This window comes from Lutra lutra, chromosome 12 (genome assembly GCF_902655055.1).
Source record: "Lutra lutra chromosome 12, mLutLut1.2, whole genome shotgun sequence".
NCBI lineage: Eukaryota > Metazoa > Chordata > Mammalia > Carnivora > Mustelidae > Lutra > Lutra lutra.
In genome coordinates, this window is record NC_062289.1 from 20,621,321 (window position 1) to 20,643,744 (window position 22,424).

General features: G+C 38.2%; 1 protein-coding gene across 4 annotated transcripts in view; it reads right to left on the bottom strand.

The window, feature by feature from the left end:
* The window catches only part of RAB27B (RAB27B, member RAS oncogene family), a 155,659-nt gene that overhangs the window by 124,836 nt on the left and 8,399 nt on the right, over positions 1-22,424 (bottom strand). For 2 of the 4 annotated variants that reach the window (XM_047697920.1, XM_047697921.1), the window contains one exon: positions 653-733. The exons of the other annotated variants lie outside the window; for them this stretch is intronic. In XM_047697920.1, the coding sequence (XP_047553876.1) occupies positions 653-687 (35 nt within the window). In that variant the 5' untranslated portion in view covers positions 688-733. The remainder of the gene's footprint in view (positions 1-652; positions 734-22,424) is intronic. 4 annotated transcript variants of the gene reach the window in all.

Below are 22,424 nucleotides of genomic sequence, written 5' to 3' on the forward strand. Positions count from 1 at the left end.
CCATCCAGATTATTAAATAATTGGGTCATATCTCATACTTTCATATGCAGACAAATTGCATATGTGTTATGTTAAGAGTCATCCATAAGAAGATTTGCCACAAATGCAACGAAGCGTAAATTTCAGGCCCCCTTACTTGCCTAGGATAATCAAAACATCATGGATTTTGCTAAAAGTACAAAACTACAGTCTTCGCTGCCACTGGTGAAAAACACTGTCAATTTCCATTATGACTTTTCCTCTGTCATGTTTCCTCTCCTATCAGACATATATAAGTGGCCATGAGTATTGGGGGCACATGACAAGGGAATGTTGAGTTGAAAATTGGCCATTTTAACTACAATTTACAGTCTGGGTATTTACAATATACTGACTTCATATACATGAAAAGCACTTTCTTTAATCTCCTTAACAGCATTTATTAAAGATCTGAGAGAATATTCACATAAACAACTAACTGAAGATTAAACAAAAGTGATAATGAGCATGATGAAATCAATCAAGTATCAAGAAGAGGACTGTAACTAAAAAAATAAAAATAAAAATAAATAAAAATAATTATCACACATTAAAAAAAAAGAAGAGGACTGTAACAAAACATCAGATTAAAAAAATTTTCTGCCAAAAGCAACAATTTATTGAGAAGAAATACCTTTTAGAGAGATGTAATGAATCAATGCTCTTCATAGTTGGATAATTTAATTAATAATGAAGAGGTACAAATCCATCAACCCTGGAAAAAGATTTAAATTTCTTTTTCAGATTTCACACAAAATATGGATGGCAACAAGTATAACACAAAACTCAGAACTCACAAAACTCATTACAACAAGGACATCAATGACAAACTGGTAAATGAATATCACCAATTTTTTTTTTTTTAGATTTACTTATTTGACAGAGAGAGAGAGAGAGAGAGAGCACAAGCAGGGGGAGCAGCAGGCAGAGGGAGAAGCAGGCTCCCCTCTGAGCAGAGAGCCCCATGCACTTGTTCTCAGGATCCCAGGATCATGACCTGAGCAGAAGGCAGACACTTAACCAGCTGAGCCACCCAAGCACCCCCAAAATCAATTTAAACAGCACTTCAGATTTGACTGCACAAGAAAACCTAAAATACCTTAAAAAGTATAGATAAGGAAACCTAGGAGAGGTTTACCAAATTTGTTTACAATTCTATAAATTTGTATCACGCTATCAAAAAAAAGGTGTGAAGCTAAAAAAAAATTCTTTTGACATAACCAGTTACATACATGTGTGTATATATGCCAGCCTGTGCACACACGCAGATTCTGATCAATTATGCTAATAGAGACCAAATTATCTTTCTATTCCTTCCATAAAAAATGATCTTACAGATTTTTATCATATAAAGAACATAAAGCTAAAAAAAACCTCATAGAAGAACAAGGTATTATAGACGTGTCAATTTATTAATAAAAATATTTCTAGATTTTCTGTTTGTTTCTTGTATTTTTCAGATTTTAGAAGACAACATTTCTTGTGGTTTTTTTGTCATTTCAGATAATTATTTGCTTCCATATCTAATTTCGTGTTCATAATTAATTAATTTATAATCAAATGAAAGAGGCTTCCCCCAGAATTATAAGTTTCAGGACACATAAAACCTATTATTTTCCTTTATTACAAGGGTGATTTCAACTACCACTATCTTGTTCTTAAATATTTACAAAGAAAAATAAATATGTAACCCTTTTCCATTTCTATGTCATCAAAACACTCTACCTCAGAAATAGATTACATTTCCCTGCTACCTTTATACAATAGGTTCATATTCAGTTTTTAGTGGGCATACACACGAAAAGATACAGAAATTGATAAAAGTATAAAATTCACAGCTTTCTCAGGAAAGGGTGGATTGAATTTCATACTATCTTTTTTATTATTATACTATCCATTACTTCCTTTCAAATTAAGATGAAAAAGCTTATGGCCAAAAGGTATGACTAACTGCAAATATTACATAAGGAAATAGTCCTTTAATTAATAACCAAGAGACAAGTTGCAGTGGTTAGAACCCACTCAGATGTTCCACAGAAACACCTCCTCTGCTGTCCCCAGGAAGTTCTGATTTTATCTGCTGATTTTGCTTCCAACTTACCCTGATACTAGCTCGGGTTTCCATGGGATCCCAGGATCTCTGTTTTGTTCTGACTCTGGTGTCCTTTGAATACTTGTGATAGGCCTGCTTTCTTACTCTGCTCATGCTTCACGTGTTGATTTTTGTGGATAGCTCTTAACTGAGATTTTGCCTGTTCCTGCTCTGAGACCAGGACTGCTGGGTATGGGTTCCCCTTAAGCTAGCCTAGGAGCTTAATGGCCCTATGCCCATCGGATTCCTGGCTCTATCCTGACCCCTAGCGCCCACTGCAGAAACCACCCTATTGGAAGCCCCTACCGATAGCGGGCCTTATCGGATGGATCTGGTTGAACGATCTAAATGAAGATGACCCCAGTAATTTTTTACTGGTACGAAGTATGAAACAGAAATAAAGAAATTTCTGAAAATTAAGGTGATGGAACAGGAAATTCATCCTCTTTTAAGCAAAAGGAAGTTTCTCAACTGACCTTGGTAATTCATTCCCGTATCTTCACCTTCCTTCTTCATCCGTTCATTTAAAATGAGTATCTGGCAAAGCGCTAAGGTAAACTGGACACATTTCCATCGCAGGGTGGCCTAGAGCTCGCCCTTGTCTGGACTCATAAATACACTCAGCCTGGAAGGCGGCAGAGGAGGTGTCTGTCCAACAACACAGTTCTGGAGTGAAAAGCCATAGCATTCCCTTACTTGTCACATTGAACATGTAGTTCCAAATAAGAGAGTGCTTGGTTCCCATACTAATTTAAAAAAAAAAAAAAAAAACCCTAACATTTTAGAGTCTGGAAAAACTGAACAAGCATTTGGTGTTCTGAATGACTATACGATGTAGAGTCACTGAAATAGCTTTGAGACCTAATCAGTTAGGAGCACTGTGGAATGGAAAGAAAAAAGTTCCAGCTGAAAGAGGACCAGACAGTAGACATAAAGAAAAGGAAGTAACCGTGTCAATGATTGCAAGGAAAAATAAAATGGTACTTTCATGTTGTACTTCTGTTACTTAAAAAAAATATGTCACCAGAGGTTGGTAACTTCTTGATCGTTCTTGTTGAATTTTGTATGGTAGAGGTCATGTTAATTAATTAGTCAGCAGACCAATTATCATCTCACACTTTTGTCAATAGATTGATAACACTACTCAGTTATCATTCTTACTCCTCAGTGGGAGATGTTTTCACTTTCATAAGAAACAAAAGAAATGCAGATAGGCAATACTACTAAATCTGTCTTGAAATGGCCAAGGAAATAAAGTCGCTATTAATGGATTGAGGTCTCTGTGAGTTCACTGTTTTTGATTTCATGCAGGGCTCTGGACACAGAACAGGTTGTAGTGACACTGTTATTTGTTTTCCCTGTAATATTCAGTGTCCCCTTGTATAATATCTTTCTATGACCATTACCCATTGACATCTAGATTACTTGTTTACAAATTCATTTGGCTTAAGGAACTCTGATGGCTCTGCTGGAATAGAGGCATTTGCTATTATTGGCTTTTCCTAGCAGGAACTCACACGGAATGTACATAAAGATGGGGGATGTGGGGTCAGACCAGGCATCTGCACAATAACACCACTGCTGAGTGGTGATCCCATGCAGTCCATCCTGTTTTCTTGGGCTCTCCTTAGATCCAAAGAAGGTAAATGCCAACACACTTAGAAGGATGAAGACACCTGTGAAAGCCTACAGAAATGTTTGTTTTAGAGAAAAACCTAGGGGAGGATATGACAAATAAATAAACAATAAAAATATTTAACAAATAATGTACAGAACTGCTGCGTGACTTTACCCGTTTTCTTCTGGAGCTGACAATCTGTCTAGTACTGTGCTAAGCATTTCAGACGTATTACCTCCTTCAATGTTCACAACCAACTTGGGTACAGAGGAAGAAACAGTTGCCAGAGGAATTAAAATGCCCAAAGCCAAAGGACATCAAGTAACCAAGCCTACAGATCAGAATAAGAGTCTTGGAATGTGTTGCCTGTATGGAGATACACAGATATACAGAGAAAGTGGAGAGGCGAGTGGATAGTTTCGAAAACAGGAGAAGAGCACAAAAATTGCAAGATAAGTAATTATAACTATACATCTGTCGTAGCTGTTCCATCCTTGTGGGTGGGGTGAGTAAAATGTCTGTTACAGCAGGCCTCTCTCTCCTGCTCTGACAGGAAGGCTTTCAGAGACATCTGGCTGCTTGAAGGAACATAGATGTCTCGATTTCTATGCCTGAGTCAGTTCCCCACCCTAAAATAGGTACTTTTTAACGTTAAAGACAACAAACAAAACCAAACCTATTCCATGATCCCTTTTTTTTTTTAAGATTTTATTTATTTATGTGGCAGACAGAGATCACAAGTAGGCAGAGAGGCAGGCAGAGAGAGAGGAGGAAGCAGGCTCTCCGAGGAGCAGAGAGCCCAATGCGGGGCTCGATCCCAGGACCCTGGGATCATGACCTAAGCTGAAGGCAGAGGCTTTAACACACTGAGCCACCCAGGCGCCCTCCATGATCCTTTTTAGAACTTTTTGCTAGTTCATTCCTCAACAGCCACTTAAACAATGTGATTATAGGTTCATATACGTGATTTATTTGTACATAGACAATGGGTTTCTTCCCCCACGACTGATCCGGCAAAGCAGGTTGCCAGCAGGGATTCCCAATGTTGTCTGCACATTAGAGGCACCACATGAATGCCTGGGCGCTAGCCCACCACAAGTGAATCACCATCTCTGAGAGAGTGGGTCAGCGTGTCTTGCTTCATGAAAGTTCCCCAGATGATTCCAGCGGGCTGCCAGTGCTGAGAGTTCCCATGAAGCCTGAATGAAGACAGGTTCATGGCTTAAGTTTACAGAATTATTCAGAAGTGGGCCAACCACACACTATGCTCCCAGCCTCAATTTACATGTGAATTGAACACAGAAAAATTTATAATGGTGTGTTATGAAGTGCTAAGTCAATGCTTGCAAGCAACAAGAACTTCTTCGACTAGAAGAACCATGTCCTCATCCTCACCGCACAATTTAGGTCCTAGAATGTGAGCCAGATGGGGCCACTGAAGACAACTAAAAACCCCTGACTAGTAGGAACTCTTACTTCAAAGCCCCAGAACTGTTAACTTCAGGAAGGATCTTCCCAGCTCAGCATTTTCTCTAATTGCTGTGACTCTTCCCCAGGTGCCTTCTCATAAACCTGATAGATGTAATGCTCGGTTTTTATGGATTTTCTTTATTCTGTGCTTTGTTAATTTCCTTTCATCTTTTATATCTTCCCTTCTGCATTTGGGTAGACTTAACCATCTTGTTAATCATATTTCACGTGATTAGAGAAAATATAAACCACACATTTGCTGCTGGTTTCAATATCTTCTGAATTTTTGGACTTGCTTTCCCCATTTCAGTGGATTCCTGAATTCACTATGCTCAAAATCTGAACTTAGATTTTTTTTTCAACTGCCCCTGTCATCTTATAAGTCCCAAACCTGTATCTCTTGCCTAGATTCCTTTCACCTTCAAATATCTCATCACCTGTGGTGCTCCTCCAGAATGATCCAGGCACCTCAAAAACAAGGTGTCCAAAACCAAGTTGATCATCTTCCTCTTCATGCCTATTTCTTCCCCAAAATTCTGAGTTAGTGTCATAACCACCCATCTAGTTAACTAAGCCAGAACTCAGGGCATCATTCTTGATTTTTCCCTTTATCACTACTTCTCATATCAATCCATCACTAAATGTTACTAATCTCATCTCCTCTGTATTTCTCCTACCATCCTCTTCAACACTCCCCTCTCAGCCCTAGCTAAGGCTCTTTTCTCTCCCAAACAGTATTACTGCGATGCGCAAAGCTGCTGGTATTGTCTTTCTCAGATGCATCAGCCATAAAACAGCCAGAAGATAAAATGTAAGTTTTATACTGTTCTACTGCTCCCTTAACTGACAGTGTCTCCCCAGGATGAATGAAGTCCTGTGTCTTCAGCTGGCCTTGAATCTTTCTGTGGACAGGCACCTGTCTCCCCTGCTGCTCACAGCTTCTAACAGCCTCTGTCTAGGACTCAGTTCTCCAGAAATGATAAATCATTTGCAGTCCCCTCCAACGTGCTTTGTCACCATTGCCTTTAGCCCTCTACCTTTTGTTTGGCTAACTCCGACCTAACACGAAAGACTCGCACCTATGTTACATCCTCTTCCAAGAAACTGTATCTTGTCCCCATTGGCTCCCAAGCTCGTCTTCTAATAATATTTATTTAATAATAATTAATTTAATTAATTAATAATTTAATTAGTTATTTTATAATATTCTATGCAATTCTCTATCATTAAAGTTAATCCTCCTTCTCCTCTTAGTCTACAATGTAAGCTCCTTGAATTCAGCCACTGTCCTCTGTCAGTAGCTAGACAGAATCTGGCACTCAAAGAAACACTGTGAATTATGAATACCTCTGTGGTACTCGGTGTATACTGCTTTCACAGTCCTTATTGCCTTGTATAGTACTTACTGTGTTCTTTCTCTCCCTCTTCAACCAGACTATGACCTCCAGGAGAGCTGTCAAGGACAGTTTTGCGTTCATCTTTGTTCCTTTGGTCTTAACCATATTGCCTGACCATGAATAGTTGCTCTCTCAATGACAACTGAAAGAAAGGAAGAAACGAGGAAGGGAAAGGAAGGTTCTATCTCCACCTGATGGTTCAGAACCATTTGAAAATGTTAAACCTGAAAAATCTAAGTAAAATGTGTGATATTATCCTTCACTTCTCTACTCAAACAAATGAAACAAACCGTCCTGGAACTTTGAGAGAGAGTTCCTATCTTCTCATATCTGAATGGAATAGAATGTTTGTCTTATAATATTTCAGAGTTGAATCATGATTAAGATCCTGAAAGGGATCATCAATTTCTAGTAAAAAACTTAAGGAAGTAGTTCCCTTGACAGGTATGAACGGTCAGAGATATACTTGAAATAATGGCTACTAAGGAAAAATGGAACTTCCGTTGTACATAAATGCAGCATGAGTCGTTTGTCTTTCTAGCTCAAGCACCATGTTGTTGAAAGCACGACACTAATTAATGTAAAATCTCAAATCAATGATTAGGGATTCAAGAATAGTAAGTATCTTTAAGAAGCTTGTCAGTAGGTATTTTAAAACAGTAGATATTTTTTAAAAGCTCAAAGCAAAGGGCATAATTAATAAGTATTAGTTGATTGTAAAAATATAGCCAACATTGTGATAGCTTGCAGGAAAAAAAGTATTGTTTGTGGTGTTGTTGGGGAATGCTACGAATACTTAGTAAAATCTTGTTCTTTTCTTCCTTTCCTGTCATCTTTCTGCACATCCAGAACAGTCACTCATAATTTTAGTTTTTTTGGACTCCCTTATCTCACCTATTTAGTGGCTTTTTAAAAATATTAATATGTTCTTTTTGGAAGTTAAAAAAATTTGTTCTTCAGGTTTTTTTTGTGCTATTATTTGTAGGTAGATGTGAACTGTAATTTACAGAAGCCCTTTACAATCTCTGTTAGTGCATTTGAGGAGGAGGGTGACTCCTATCAGGAACTGGCAGCTGTCAGCACCTGTCAGGGGAGTCAGGAAGTCAGGATTTGTGAGCCAAAACTAGGGACTGAGAACGTACCAGTGAGTGTTAGACTGGAAGCTAGGACAAGGCATTCAAGCTGGAAGGAAGGCATGAGCTCTGTTGGAGACTGGCTGCCGTTGGTGATGTCCAGCCACTGTTTGTGAAAATGTGATCTCTACCCACCTGTGTCAGAGTCCCCTGGGTTGCTGGTTAAAGATCCAGATTTGTGCCTCAACCCAGACCTATGACACCACATTCCTTGAAAGTAGGGCCCAGGAATCTGAATTTGACTAGTCTCCCCAGAGGATTCAGAGGCATGCTAGAATTTGGGAACATCTCTTTTAAACCATATACAAAAAGTCTATACCTACAGCCCCTTTCCCTCCCACTCAAAAGAATCACATTATTTTAGGGAGAGCCTTGATTCTGCTTACATAAGTCTACGTGTTTGGGAAATTTTGCATTTTACTAACGTGAAATTGTGCCATTCCACATTGTGAATCCCAAAGTGTGTCAAAGCACAGATGTGAGAACTGCCACAAAATTCTGGGAGAATCCAGCTCACTGAATTCCCACAACGGTTATTCTGACTTTTCTACTCAAAAGACTTACCCTTCGGAGCCATCCTCACAGAAAATATGTTAATCCTTATGAGAACTGAGATGATTTTGTGGATGTAATATATTGGAACTTTAAATAGGATAGGGTCAACCACTGAGAAAGTCTTAATAAAGAGAATATAAAATACTTGAGCTGGAAATTCTAATTTCACAATCTAATAACTAGCATTAACTATGAAATCCATGAATATTTTGGAATGTCATAATTATTTGGTAGGCAAGGTGTGGGAAGCAAAAAGAATTTAAATGAACTCATACACTGGTGTATGCAGACACCCACACATACACACACAGACATACAAAACAGAAACAGCAAGAACTATCATTCACTTTTGTTTTAAAATCCTCCCACATTCTTTAGACTGAATCATCCACTGTGGTTTTCAATAAGACACCATAAGCTATTACTGGCAATTCATAATTCATGTTCATGGCAAAATGGCAGGGATTTATCCATTTTGATAAGGTTTTTATTTTCTTTACATTTAAAACTAAAACTCCCATCTATGGATTCAAAGGCTTTTGCTGCTTTTAACCACATCACCTGGGAGAAAGAAGCCATGATTATTAGCAACCCCTATTATATTAACTTGTATTTTTTGTAATACAAATTACAAATTTGTAGGTAATACAAAGACTGTGAGATATTGGACTAGCCAACCTTGGTCATTGGTATTGGAAAGAAAAATGAACCTACAGGATGCAGTCTGTCTTTTAGAAGTAAAACTAGAAGACAACTCAGAAGTAGCATAAGCCTATAGAGGAATTGAGATTGGGGGAAGGGGGTCTATGAAATAGACAGCTGGCTGGGAGAGCCAAACCCAAACATGGAAATTTTGTCTTGGCTAGTCTGATGGAATGTTACAGGGGAATATGAAGCAGATGCACATTTCTCAGTTTCATGGAGATCTGAGAAGTGGACAGCTCAAGGAGAGACTGATTTTATTTTATTTACAGGGAAACACTAAAATCTCTGTACTGTGTCTCTTTGCTATTAGGAAGCCATCTGCCTCCTGTCCTCCAAGCCAGGATTCTTAGATAAAGGTTGGTTTATGTAATAATATTGAGAATAAGTTACTTGGAGTAAAATCATTGTGGAAAGACAGGCATACAAAAAGTGAATTGGGGATTGAGCATAACAGTAACTATTATGCAGTAAGCACTTAGTACACATCACCCATTTTGCTAGTGTTTTACATGTACTAATTTCACCTTCTATGTAACCACGGGATGAAGGTACTGCTCTTCTCAGTTGTTCAGATGCCAAAACAAAGGCTAATTCATGTAGCAAGGATAGCAGGTAGGTGATACAGCGAAGGTTTACACTCAGTCTGATTTCTCCAGTCCTCTGTCTCCACTACAAGCTCGAATGCCTCCAAAACAGAGTGTTAATCATGTAAAGAGCAGCAAATGTAAGATTTCTATACCTACAAGCGACTCTGATCTACATAAAATAAATTTATGTTTAAGACTTGCAAAGTTTCAGGAACATTTTCAAAGATTAAGGTATGACCCACGTGGAAATACTTCAAAATAGGTCTTTCAAAATTATCAAGGTCACTGAGGGCTCAGGCCTTCCACAGAGCTTCCCAATAGCAACAGCTATATCGAATAACATTCCTGCTGTCCAGACACCAACGTCAACTTCCTGGTTTTTATCTTATCCAATCGGCAATTAAGATTCTTACCTAATACCTGGGGCCTCACTAAAGGTTATTTTTGCCATCTAATAACCATGCTGTAATCTTCCTTCAAGTTCTCCCCCAGTTGGGGACTATTTCTTTCTTTAGAAGAACCGCTACTAATTTCACTCTTCTCAAAGACCAAAACTACTAATGGACTTCATCGTCCGCCCAATCTCCTTCTAGCTTCATTTCATATTTCAACACCTTCTGAACCTCTCACATCCAGTGAGATACTCCCCTCTCTATGCTCCCACAGCATTCTGCACATAAATGTCCCATGGCTTGTGCCTCATGCTTCTAGACAGCTATGGTCCAGGTGCTACTGCCCCAAAGAGACAGCATCTCCAATTCTGTATCTGTCCTCACCAGCATGGTGGGCAACACATGACCATCTCTCAATAAGTATTTGTCAACTGACTGACTGAATAAACAGCTTCAATGACTCCTTTTGAAATATTATTCTTTATCAGATGACATTGGTCCTGACCTTCTATACAGCCTTCAGTAAAAGGAGACAAGTGACAAGTCTAGATTGTGGGTGATGAGATACAGGGTCACCTATGATCTGTACCTCACAATTCCAGCATTATCGGTAAAGTCCAAATGGTAAAGGAAAAAAATGGCTTTTATGTTATCGTAGATTTCTTGATCACATTTTGAAATAAAAATAACTACAAACCTTGTCCTGAAATGAGGTAGGAAAAGGAAAAGGAATATTAAAGATCTATATCTGTTGATCTTCCTGTCTGGATCCAATATGAGCTGCCATAAAGATGTACATTTAGCCGAGGCTCAAAAACCTTCAAATGAAGGATATCAATCTATTTAATTAACATGACACCTGTTCACTGTTTTAGGCGATACAAATGGTCAAGAGCCCAGATACGGGCACATTGCTTGGCACAAATTCTCTCAAGGGATGTTTACCATATCAATTATGTCAGAATTACTCCTCCACCTACTGGTTTTAATCACTACTCTCTCTCATCTGGATTATTTTGACAGTCTTGGAACTAGTCTCTCTGCTTCTACTCTTGATCCCTTGCCCTCACCACCTCTGCTAATGGCTTCCCATCTCCCTGGGCAGATAGGTCACGGTTCCACAAGATTATTCATGCTATCCACTCTGGTTGTCTCTTGTGTATCTGATGTCACCTCCTATTACCCTCCTCTCTTTTTTCTAGCTATATTTACCTCCTTGCTCTTCTTGAACATGGCAAACACAGTCTCATGCAAGTCCCCAGGGCACTTACCATTTACCAGTTACCATTCTTCTGCCTTCTGGGCTCTTTCCTGCATTTGTCATCTGTGTGGCCCATTCACCCATTAAGCTCGAGTCTCTGCCTAAGGAACACATGCTCAGGGTTTCCTTCCCTCACCACTCTCAGGGCCCCTGCTCTTCATGAATTATCCCATCTGACATACCCTAGATGTATTTGTGTATTTTTGGTGTTCTATCCAGAATTCCAGGATAGCAAGGATTCTATCACCAGTCCCTAACAGAGGACCTGGTTCATAGTAGGCACTCAACAAACAAATAATAAATAATAAATAACAAATAATAATAATAATATATAATGCCTCTGCTTAAAAAGCATATAATTCAGTTTGTTAAGAGGATATAAAGTGTTGAAAACAGATAACAGCTAAGTAGCATGATACTTGAATGATAAGTCACATGGTTGTAGTATATAATGAAGGGTCAGAGGGGTCATAATTTGTACCAAAAATGAGTTTGGGGTGTCTGCATGCTTAAAATTATGCCATATAAGGCCAGGAGGGAAAATTATTCTGTTTCCGCCTAGAGGCTGAGAATCCCTTCCCATACCAAGGAGAGCAGGTTCTCAGAGGCTTCCAAAAGTAATACAGGGTTGGAATATCCTATCAAAACTTGTCCCCATGATTTGACATGAATGCAAAATTGATAGGGTTGTCTTGCACACTTTTGAGGAAATGAGACCTACCATTGACACCTGGGATATGGCCACCAACTGCAGAGGAAACCAGAATGTTATACAATAGGAGTCATTGGCCTTGAGATTCAAGTTGTCAGTCTCCTCCTCTGGCTTGACTCCAGGGATTAGCTGTGCTCCCTCTCTGACAGTCTAGAAACACAGAAAATCGGGAAGCCAGATTGGCTTCCACCTACCACTCAGCTGTCTTCAGGGCACCTGTTTTTATAATTACTTGCTTTATACTCAGAAAATGCAAATAAACTTGATTATTAACAGATGCAAAATACAGAAACGAAGGCAAATCTATTGCAGAAATAGCAGATGAATTCTAGGTAAATGAGTTAAGAATGGGTTAAGCAACCTTATCCTTTTTAATATTTGTGTATTCGACCCTAACTTCTTCCTGCCTTCCATCATTATAAATTCTGATAATTCTGTACATATTCTTGGAGGTTTTTAAAAACAAGCTAGGATGCTTATAAACTCAGAAAGATGAAACTACCTCCAGAAATTTTAGCTACAAAATAAACTGCATTCATAACAGTGACTCCAACCCTGAGCCACCCACCATTCTGACTCAGAGAAGAGCCTCTCCTGTACTTTCCTAGGAGATGTTCCGAGAAGTATATACTTTCCTCCAGGGTGACAATTAAGTCACCTTTACAAGCAATTACCTTGGAAAGGTTTCGTCCTGGGTCATTTGCCCTACTCAGAAAAAGAAGACTGTTTCAGATTCCTTTGTCCTTTCAAGATTTACAGGTGAAAACCTTCACTCTTCAATGAAAAGCTGCATTAACATTTACACTGAAACACCTTTAGTCACATCACAAATCCTGCAAAACTGATTTTGCCAGAAGGAAGGATGTCAAAATTCCCAGAGCTTATTTTCATGGGTAGTTAAACTCTAGAAATGTCTTCAAAATTTGAAGAGGCCTTGAGTTCTTACCAACTGCCACCTTCTGCCTCTAGGCAAGAGGAGAACTAACTCAGCAAGGCTGAGAGGTGGGTCACTTTCTAATTAGCCAAAGGGCTTGCTTTGGCGTATTCAGTAAGGCTGGGACGCTGCATGGAAGCTTCGCCTGGTCACCCTCCAGAGGTGACATGCTCACCCATGTGGCTTGCCAGACATATATATATTATAAGCTAGATGTACAACAGTGTATGTAGTATACAAACTTTTACGTAACCAAAGGGGAGGAACGAATTGAAGTGCGTATGTGTCTGTATTGGCACAGAGAAATACGGAGTGGGTAACAGAACCAGTTAGCTGTAGGGAGCAGAGCTACGGCGAACTTGACAGGTGAGGAGAGCAATGCAGCTCAGTCTTCTTGGTGCAACCCTATTGTTTGAGTTCTGAACCACGAAAATGTATTACTTATTCAAAATTTCACAAAGTCCTGTAGGGAGATACAGCCTCCCTTAATAATATTTAATTTTGTTTTGTCTTTGAAAATAATTGTGATACAGCCTGGCTCTTTGGTTTTGTGTGCCAAGGGTATTATTCAATATTTATCACTTCCAAGGACATGCTTCTTAATGATGAGGGAGCAGGAGGACTGGCTGAAGACAAACACAAGCTGACACTCCCCAACCTCCCCCCCAACCCCCCACCCCCCACTCCTGGGTGGGATTTGTGGGATATTCTTCCAGGAAGCTCCCAAGTGTCTTCCTGTTAATGCCTTGCTAGAGGGGAAAACATCTGAACTTGACAAAGGAGAGGCCTCCAGTATTTTGCAGGTCCTCCTTAAGTTCTTTTGAAAACCTCCCTTTTTCCTTACTTTTTCCTTCCTTCCCCTGACCCCGTAGTATATAATCAGGCGCCCCTCACATCCCAGAGCTGGTCTTTCTGCCCCCAGGTCCTGTCCCCAGGCTTTAATAAAACCACCTTTTTGCACCAAAAATTGCCTCAAGAATTCTTTCTTGGCTGTAGGCTCTGACCTCACCCCACCAAACCTCCCCTACATTCAAAAACTATATTATTAAGAAAGTAGACCACAATTAAATTATTATCTTGACCAAAAACCTACATAGGATTTATGGAAAATAAAATTCAAGTTTTTAATCTTATCATTTTTTTCCTGCTGAATTTCTCAGCTTTCTTCTATTAATAAAAATGCACCAGAAATAGTATCTCTCTCTGCATTTCATCATTTGTATTATTAATTGATTTTTTTTAATTACCATATAGCGAGAGGCTACTATGTTCATGTGTATATATCCTAATCTTTACATTTCACAGACAAGGTAAACTGGCCCAGGACATTTAAGAGACTAAGTCAACACGTACTGAGATCTGCCTGATTAGAAAGCTCTCACTCTTGTCCACAGGATCATTTTATGCCCTCCCAAAGCACTGTATCTACTTGAAAGCAAGTGATACATTGTCTGGAGATGTTTCACTGCTAAGCTGAGGAAATTCAGGCAGGCATCTTATAAATGAAAAATTGGAAGTTCCTTTTTCCTTTCCAGTTCTAACATCCAGATGAGTTATGCTACATTGCAGCCAATAATGAGAATGGGTTCTGGAAATGTGTGTTAAAAAAATGATCTGACTGCTGAAATGTTTATCCAATGGATGGAAAGAATGTCTTATCATTCCTTCCTAACCCTGAGGCTCTATAACTCTATATAGACATTCAAGGACTTGGGAGGACAATGTCTATGAATCATTTCATTATCCAAAGGACTAGTTAATAAAAAAAGGTAAAATCACTCTTACAAAGATCCTCAGTATTGCTGCCTTCTGTAGAATCAATCAAGTAATGAAATTTTCATAATATTAGCCATGGGATGGATTCTTCCTCTAGTCATGAATTTGTCACCAGACCATGCACAAACCATTAAAAAAAAAAAAAAAAAGAAGAAGAAGAAGGTGTTGGGGAAGGTCATCAAGAGGATGTGACTACCAGTTGACCCAAGAGCTAAACCCAGGTGACTGGAGGCTTCTCACCCACTCCCCTGTCCTGGGAATATAGGTTCTGCCCACCATCCCCACACTAGAAGTCAGTTTCAAGGATTCAGCCTGGAGAGAGCAATGTGCTGTTGAGACCATCTGGGCAGTGACTGAACACAACTAAGCCTTTAATATTCTGGTAGGCAGGTGAAGAGGTCTTGCAGCCACAAGAGGAGCCTGGTGTGAAAATTCCCTCACTTGTTGAAACTGCCACCTACCTTATGGAGTGGTCTGCCTATGGTCTCACCTTCTCGCCCTCTGTGTATAGGAGCCCATTTCAGATTTCACCTGGGGAACTCTCAAGGTAAGAAATAACAAAAGGTACTGTGAAGTGTGTAAACCTGGCGATTCATAGACCTGTACCCCCGGGGCTAATAACACATTATATGTTTATAAAAAAAATTTTTTTTAATTATAAAAAATAATAATAATAAAGAAATAACAAAAGGTAAATGACAATATCATTTTGACCATATCAAAATTAAAACTGCTCTCAGTAACTTATAAAAAAGTGAAAAAGAAAAAAAGAAAAAGAAACTATACATACTCTCTCCATACAATTCAGCAATCGTATTCCCTGGTATTTACGCATGTGAACTGAAATTTTATGTTCACACAGAAACCTGCTCATGGATGTTTATAGACACTTTATTCATAACTGTTAAAACTTGGAAGCAACCAAGATGTCCTTCAAATAGATGAATGAATAAATAAAGTGTGCTACATACAGGAAATGGAATATTATTCAGCACTTAAAAAAAAAAGCTATCAAGCCATGAAAAGACATGGAGTAACCTTAAATGCATATTACTAAGTGAAAGAAGCCAATCTGAAAAGTCTACAGACTATCTGATTCCAACTACATGACGTTCTGGAAAAGACAAAACTATGTAGAAAGTAAAAAGATCAGTGGTTGCCAGGGGTTGGAGTGAGGAAGGAGGGATAAAGAGGTAAATAAAGCACAGGGAATTTTAGGACATTGAAAATACTCTGTATGATACCCTAATGGTGGATGCGTGTCATTGTACATTTGTCCAAAGCCAAACAATGTATACACCAACAGAGAAACCTAAGGCAAACTGTGGACTTTGGGTGATTATGATGTGTCAATGTGGGTTCATCAACTGTAACAAATGTACTACTTTGTAGGGGGATGATAGTAATGAGGAAGGATGGGAGCGCCTGGGTGACTTGGTTAGTTGAGTGTTCAACTCATGGTTTTGGCTAAGGTCATTATCATTGGATTGAGCCCTGGGTTGGGCTCTGTGCTCAAAGTCTTCTTGTGGATTCTCTCCCTCTGCCGCTTTCCCCATTCTTTTTCTCTCTCTCGAATAAATAAATCTTTAAAAATAATAATAATGGATTGTGCATAAAGATTGTGCATGTGTCAGGGTATGGGCTATCTGGGAAATCTCTATATCTTCCTCTCCATTTTAAACTACTCTACAAAATAAAGTCTTCAAAAAAAAAAAAAAGACAAGTCAACAAATGAGAGAACATATTTGCAATACAAATATCTTACCAAGGATTTGTATCCAGAATGCATACAGAACCCTTACAACTCTATGAAAAGTAACTTAACACCAAAGTGGGCAAAAGATTCAAACAGATAACCTCCCAGAGGATAAGCAAATGTGTAATAAGCCCATATAAAGATGGTCAACACCATTAGTTTACTGGAGAAATGAACATTAAAATTTATAATGAGATCCCACTACCCACTCGCAGGAAGGACTAAACTTAGAAACATTAATAATACCAGGTGTACATGAGAATGTGGAGAAATTAAAACTTGCATACATTTCTTCTGGACAAGTACAATGAAGCAAATACTTTGGAAAACCATTTACCAGCTTCTTACAACATGAAATGCACACTTACAGAGCTTAGCAATTCCACTCTGAGGTACTCACCAAGAGAAGTAAAAACCTACTTCTACACAAAGACTTGAAATCAAGGTTTACAGCGGGGCACCTGGGTGGCTCAGTCAGTTAAGCTGCTGCCTTTGGCTCAGGTCATGATCCCAAAGTCCCAGGATCTAGCCCCTCATCAAGCTCCCTACTCTGTGGGGAGTCTGATTCTCCCTCTGCCCTCAACCCACTTGCGCTCTCTCTCTCAAATAAATAAATAAAATCTTTAAAAGGTTCAGAGCAATTTTATTCCTAGCAGCCAAAAAAATGGAAAACCACCTTAAATGTCCTTCAAAAGGAGAATGAGTAAATAAACTATAGTATATACATGAGATAGAATACTACTCAGAAATTTAAAAAAAAAATCTGGAACTGCTGATACATGCAAGGACAGAAACCTTGCACTAAGTGAAAGGAGTCAGACACAAAATGAACATACTATATAGTTTCATTTCCATGTAATGTCAGATAAAGCAATGGAATTTATAGTGACAAATGGCACACTGGTGGCAGCCCAAGGCCAGGGTTCACTGCGAAAGGACAACAGGAGACTTTTGGGGGTGATAATATTCTCCATCTTGATTGTGCCCATGTTTCCAGAAGAGTATACAGCTTGTCATGTGCAGAATATAGCACGGCAAAGTTGTTTTATGAAAAAATATCTGTTCCACAAATAGTAAAAGATGCAGATTAAATTTTTTAAAACCTTTTGAACGTGTTTATGTTCTATAAAAGCATTTAAGGTACAAATACATTATGTAAAATCTGTTTCAGTGTCTGGGATATGGTAGGTGATCAACAAATATTAATTTCATTCTTTTCTTTCCAGCTGTTCTTATTTAGAAAATATAAGTAATGTCCTCAAAGGAAGCCAGCTATAAAATGCTGGAAATATATGCAGAAGGACAAAATTATAAGTCAATGTTTGGTCATCTAAGAACAATTGAAGGGGTCTGGTATTACATGGAAATCTTCCCTCATTTGTGGCCTACACTATGACCAGGATTTTGGAATACCCTTATGGTTTGCTTTTCAAACTCTAGTATTTGCCACTTTTTATTGTATTCCTTTGGTGTTTAGTACATATTTTCTATACTAGTCATTGTATTTTTAAGCATACATTCTTGTTTTTCAACTTTATCTCAAATTCCTAGAAGGCTAGAACTGTATCTTCTACCTCTTTTTAAATGGCTGATTTGTATAGAGGAGGCATTCAATAAAAGTTGAACATCTCGTTGATAATGTGGATGTTCTTACCTTTGAAAATTTCTTGACTCATCAATATTATTTAGTCAAATAACTTAGATATTATCAAGTTACTTCCATATCAAATGAAAAAAGAGTTATTTAAGAGATTCAGTCAGGTAATTTAAGGTCTTTTTCTTTCTCTTGGTACATTCCTAATTCTAGGACCATTCATTTATCCACTTGCTTAGTTTCTCAATGAACATTTATGGAACATCTCTCCTTGCAAGTTTATGTTAAGTGCTGGAAACACGGAGATTATTATGGGCTCACATTCTAGAAAGGATGTCAAATATAGAAAAACAAATGTATGACAGGACAGATACATCATGGGAGGTATGTGGAAAGGAAGAAAGATGATGCCAAGATGATATACCATACTACATTCAAATGTAAGATTTTGGGGGGCACCTGGGTAGCTGTTGGTTGAGTGATCAACTCTTGATTTTGGCTCAGGTCATGAGCTCAGAGTTGTGAGATCAAGCCCTACAAAGAGCTCCATGCTGAGTGGGGAGTCTGCTTGAAAGTCTCTCTCCCTCTCCCTCTGCCCCTCCCCGCTGCAGCTCTCAGCACACATACTTTCTAAATAAGTAAATAAATCTTTAAAAAAAAGAAGCTTAACTCTTCCATTTCGGATCTTAGTGGAATTCAAGGTAACTATATGAGACTTTCTCCCACAGAGGGAAATACGGTTGGTAATTTTAAATGAGGAGTGGGGCACTAGGCTTATGTCTACTTACATAATTCCTTGATTGCAGTTTGATATATGAAAGTAATCTGTGCCCTCTTTCTTTTTTGCCACAAAAAGGAAATAATAGCAGTAAAACACAATTCTTTTAAGTCTAAGCTTCATGTGTCAACGTTCACACTGCCTCCTTTGTCAAGACCTCTTACATGCTGTTTCCTTTCTGAAGTTTTCTACCCCACTCCCTTGACAAACCTCCCTTTTCTAGATAATCCCTACTTATCTTCTAGATCCTTGTTTAAATGCTGATTTCTTGGACGTAACTCTCCTGACTCCATCTCACCCCAAATACAGTCAGCCCATATCCCAACAGACTAGGAAAGGATTCCCGACATACGTACTTTTTCACAAAACTTGTAACAGGTGTAATTAATTAGTTATGTTTATTTTCTGTCTTCCTTATCAGTTTGCACGTCCATATGGGTGGACACTGTTTCTATCCTGTTTGCATAACAGGCACCTCATACATATTTGTTTAATAAATGATGAAATTCACAAACTATTAAATTCAGGGAATAAAATCCCTTCATTGTGTTAATGAGAATCCAAGGTAAAATAGTTCTCTATTATAAATTTAATTTTCCAATTTTAAATAGCATCCTATTTGATACATGTTCTATTTTCTTACTGCACTGTTGAGTGTTATTGTAAAACAAAGATTCTGTTTAATGTGGAAGTTACTTTAACAGCAATATGTGCAATTCCATTTTACCATAATTGAGCATGGAAAAATGAAATTCTGTGTGAAGCAAAAAATCTCCTTAGATACCATGGTTGCCATGACTCACATCTTTTCTTTTTTGACCCTGCTCTGTTTCACCAGAACCATTCACATATCCCAACTTCGATGGTTTTTTAGAGAGTTGATTGAATTACCTTGAGTAAACTAAATGATACATGATGTATTTTGGTAGTATTAAACTTTTTAAAAAAGTTATTTGCTCTAAAGCCTTTTTAAAAATAGTAATACCGAAATATATCATGCATCATTTGGTTTACTCATATCCTTTTCCATTCGGGCATGATCACAATACACGTAAAGTTTACTCAAATTGTAGGCATTTACTATCAAATTTTAAATTTTAGATGGTTTTGAATTCTATCACCATTAGAAAAATTCTCCAACCCTTGGACATAAGGCAAAAATGTGGGCAACACACCTTTAATATTCTATAGGATCAATGCCCACCTGAGGATTCTGTAGGTAGGATGTCTAGAACTTTTTGTGAAAATGGCAATGTTGCCCAATATGGTAGCCATGAGGCAAGTGTAGTCACTGAGCGTGTAGAATGTGGACAGTGTGACTGAGAGACTGAAAGTTTTTGTTATATTTCATTTTAATTAATTTAAATTGAAATTCAGACAGCCATATTTAAAAAACTGGTGGCTACCTCACCAGATAGCATAAGTCCAGAAGAATATACTACTTAGTTTGTCTCACTTTTTGTTTTTAATTTAAGACTTAGTAAAATTACTTATTGATTTGTTGAATTTTTCTACTAAATATGCAAACACTTTTTGCCCAGTGAGACAACTCCAAATATTTATGGTCTGTTAGATTTTAGCAAGTTTTAAAATCTGACTCAGTAGTGTTATCCTACCACATCTTTGTTAAATTGCCTATATATACATATTTCTTGTATTTTCCTGGCAGCAGTCATAACATCTAGTTCTCTTATTCACTCATAAGTTATGTGACATTGTTTACGGTTGTGCGTTGTATATTTGCCAGAGTCATGATTGGTAAATTAGACTTCAGCAGTTTGGGAGGTGACCCCCAATGACCCTTAAAATTAACTCCTAAATTTATTTTTGAGATTTTTCAGAAATCTCAGAAATCACGAAGATTTGTTATTTTACTTTATAAAAGTAAAAAAAGAGAGAGAGAGAGAAAAGATGCAAGAAGCAATTAGGTTTGTTCAGCTCTCCACAGTTACTCAATACTCAATTGAGTTAGCTCAATACTATTGGAAGAGCTACAGGGAAGAATTATCAAGTCAGGAGACAGGCTCAGACTTCCTTAGGCTAATCTGCATAAGTAAAAGATAATTGATATAAATACTTCAGAAATTAGAAGCTTTTGGGGGAAAGCCCTGGAGATTCTTCAGTGCCTTCCATAATATGTTCTTACCCTCAGGGAAAACACTGGTCAAACCATTATGAGAACCTATTAGAAAACTTTACTCCCCTCAATTCTGATATCATTGGTTATTGTTATAAATTAACCACAGTCAGTTTCATCAACAAACAGCTGCCTCAGATCTCTGCTATAAGCTGTAGGGCTAAAATTGGTGTTTTCAACAAAAAAGTACAGTCTGAGAGCCTTGTCAAAAAGACAGCACCAAGTATAGACTCTTCAAAGAGTAGACAGACTCCCAAGGATAGCTTCTAAACTCACATGGCCTGGACAACTTTTAGGCCATTACCAGTGCAGTAAGTTAGGATTTGCTGGATTCTTCCTAGCCCAGAAGCAGACATATTACATGAAAGCAGACTGCTGGCCCAGGGCAACGAGGGCTTATCACCAGAACCAAATGAGCTCATGAGGAATATTTAATTGTGATTATTTGTTGGGAATGTGGTTGGCATTATTTTAACTTCCTACTTTTTTTTATAAATGTGTAAGGAAACCCTTTCTCTTTCTTAAACTATCCCTAATCCTGATCTTAGAAGATTATTAAATTGATGTTCTAAATGGTATCTGAGTCCCACTGACCCACTAGGAATTCAGAAGCAAATATTTTTACTGCATCTCTTTACTTTCCATGGCAATAGGTTATTTGCATAGGATCAAGGCCAATGTGTCCCCATTTTTACCAGGAAATAACTGCACAAATCAATATTGCAACAAAGTCTACGCTTGGTGTGCCATATCTGGGAAGGATTCTTATTAAATCATATATGGTGGCTCATCTTTAAGGAACACATGTGGACTGGATGCCCATGAAACCGTTTTAAGAAGCTGATCTAGTACCTAAGTCCCTGCCTTTCAGGCAATAAAAAGGTTACTTCCAAAAGACTAAGGACCAGAACAAATTAGAGGATGCTCTAGAAGGGAAGATTTCATGTAAACTTATAGGAACAGCAGGTGAAAGCTAGTGGAGAGAGTTGTTTGGCGGTTGGTTTCCCAGACTTAGGATAGAAGAGGTACTAAAAGAGAATTTAAAAGTCTGACTCAAGACTATTAGAATTTCCAGACAGATGTTAATTTTGTGGTCTTACTGTACTTACAGTACAGTAATACTGTAAGACCCTAGATTCACAGAGCAAACTCCAGGAAGTCTATTTGGTTAATTAACACTCTTGATGCCTCCGTGCAAAGAATCAGGTCAAAGCTGTGCTTGGGTAAGACTTCCCTTACAGACCAGGCAATGGGCTGGATTTGGCACACAGGTTAGCTGGTCAATCCCTGATCTAGGCTGCAGAAATAAGGCACAAAGAGGCGCAGAAAGTACTTTCCATAACACATGGGGACAAAGACAACCCTAGGATTGTCTAAGAGAAGATATTTAGTTCATCTCATTGTTTATTATTGATTAAAAGTCCCAGATGCAGTGAAGTGACTTGTTAACTTGTAGGCTTCTGTCCTGTAGAAATGCAAATAATTTTTGCCTGATGGAACAGATAACCC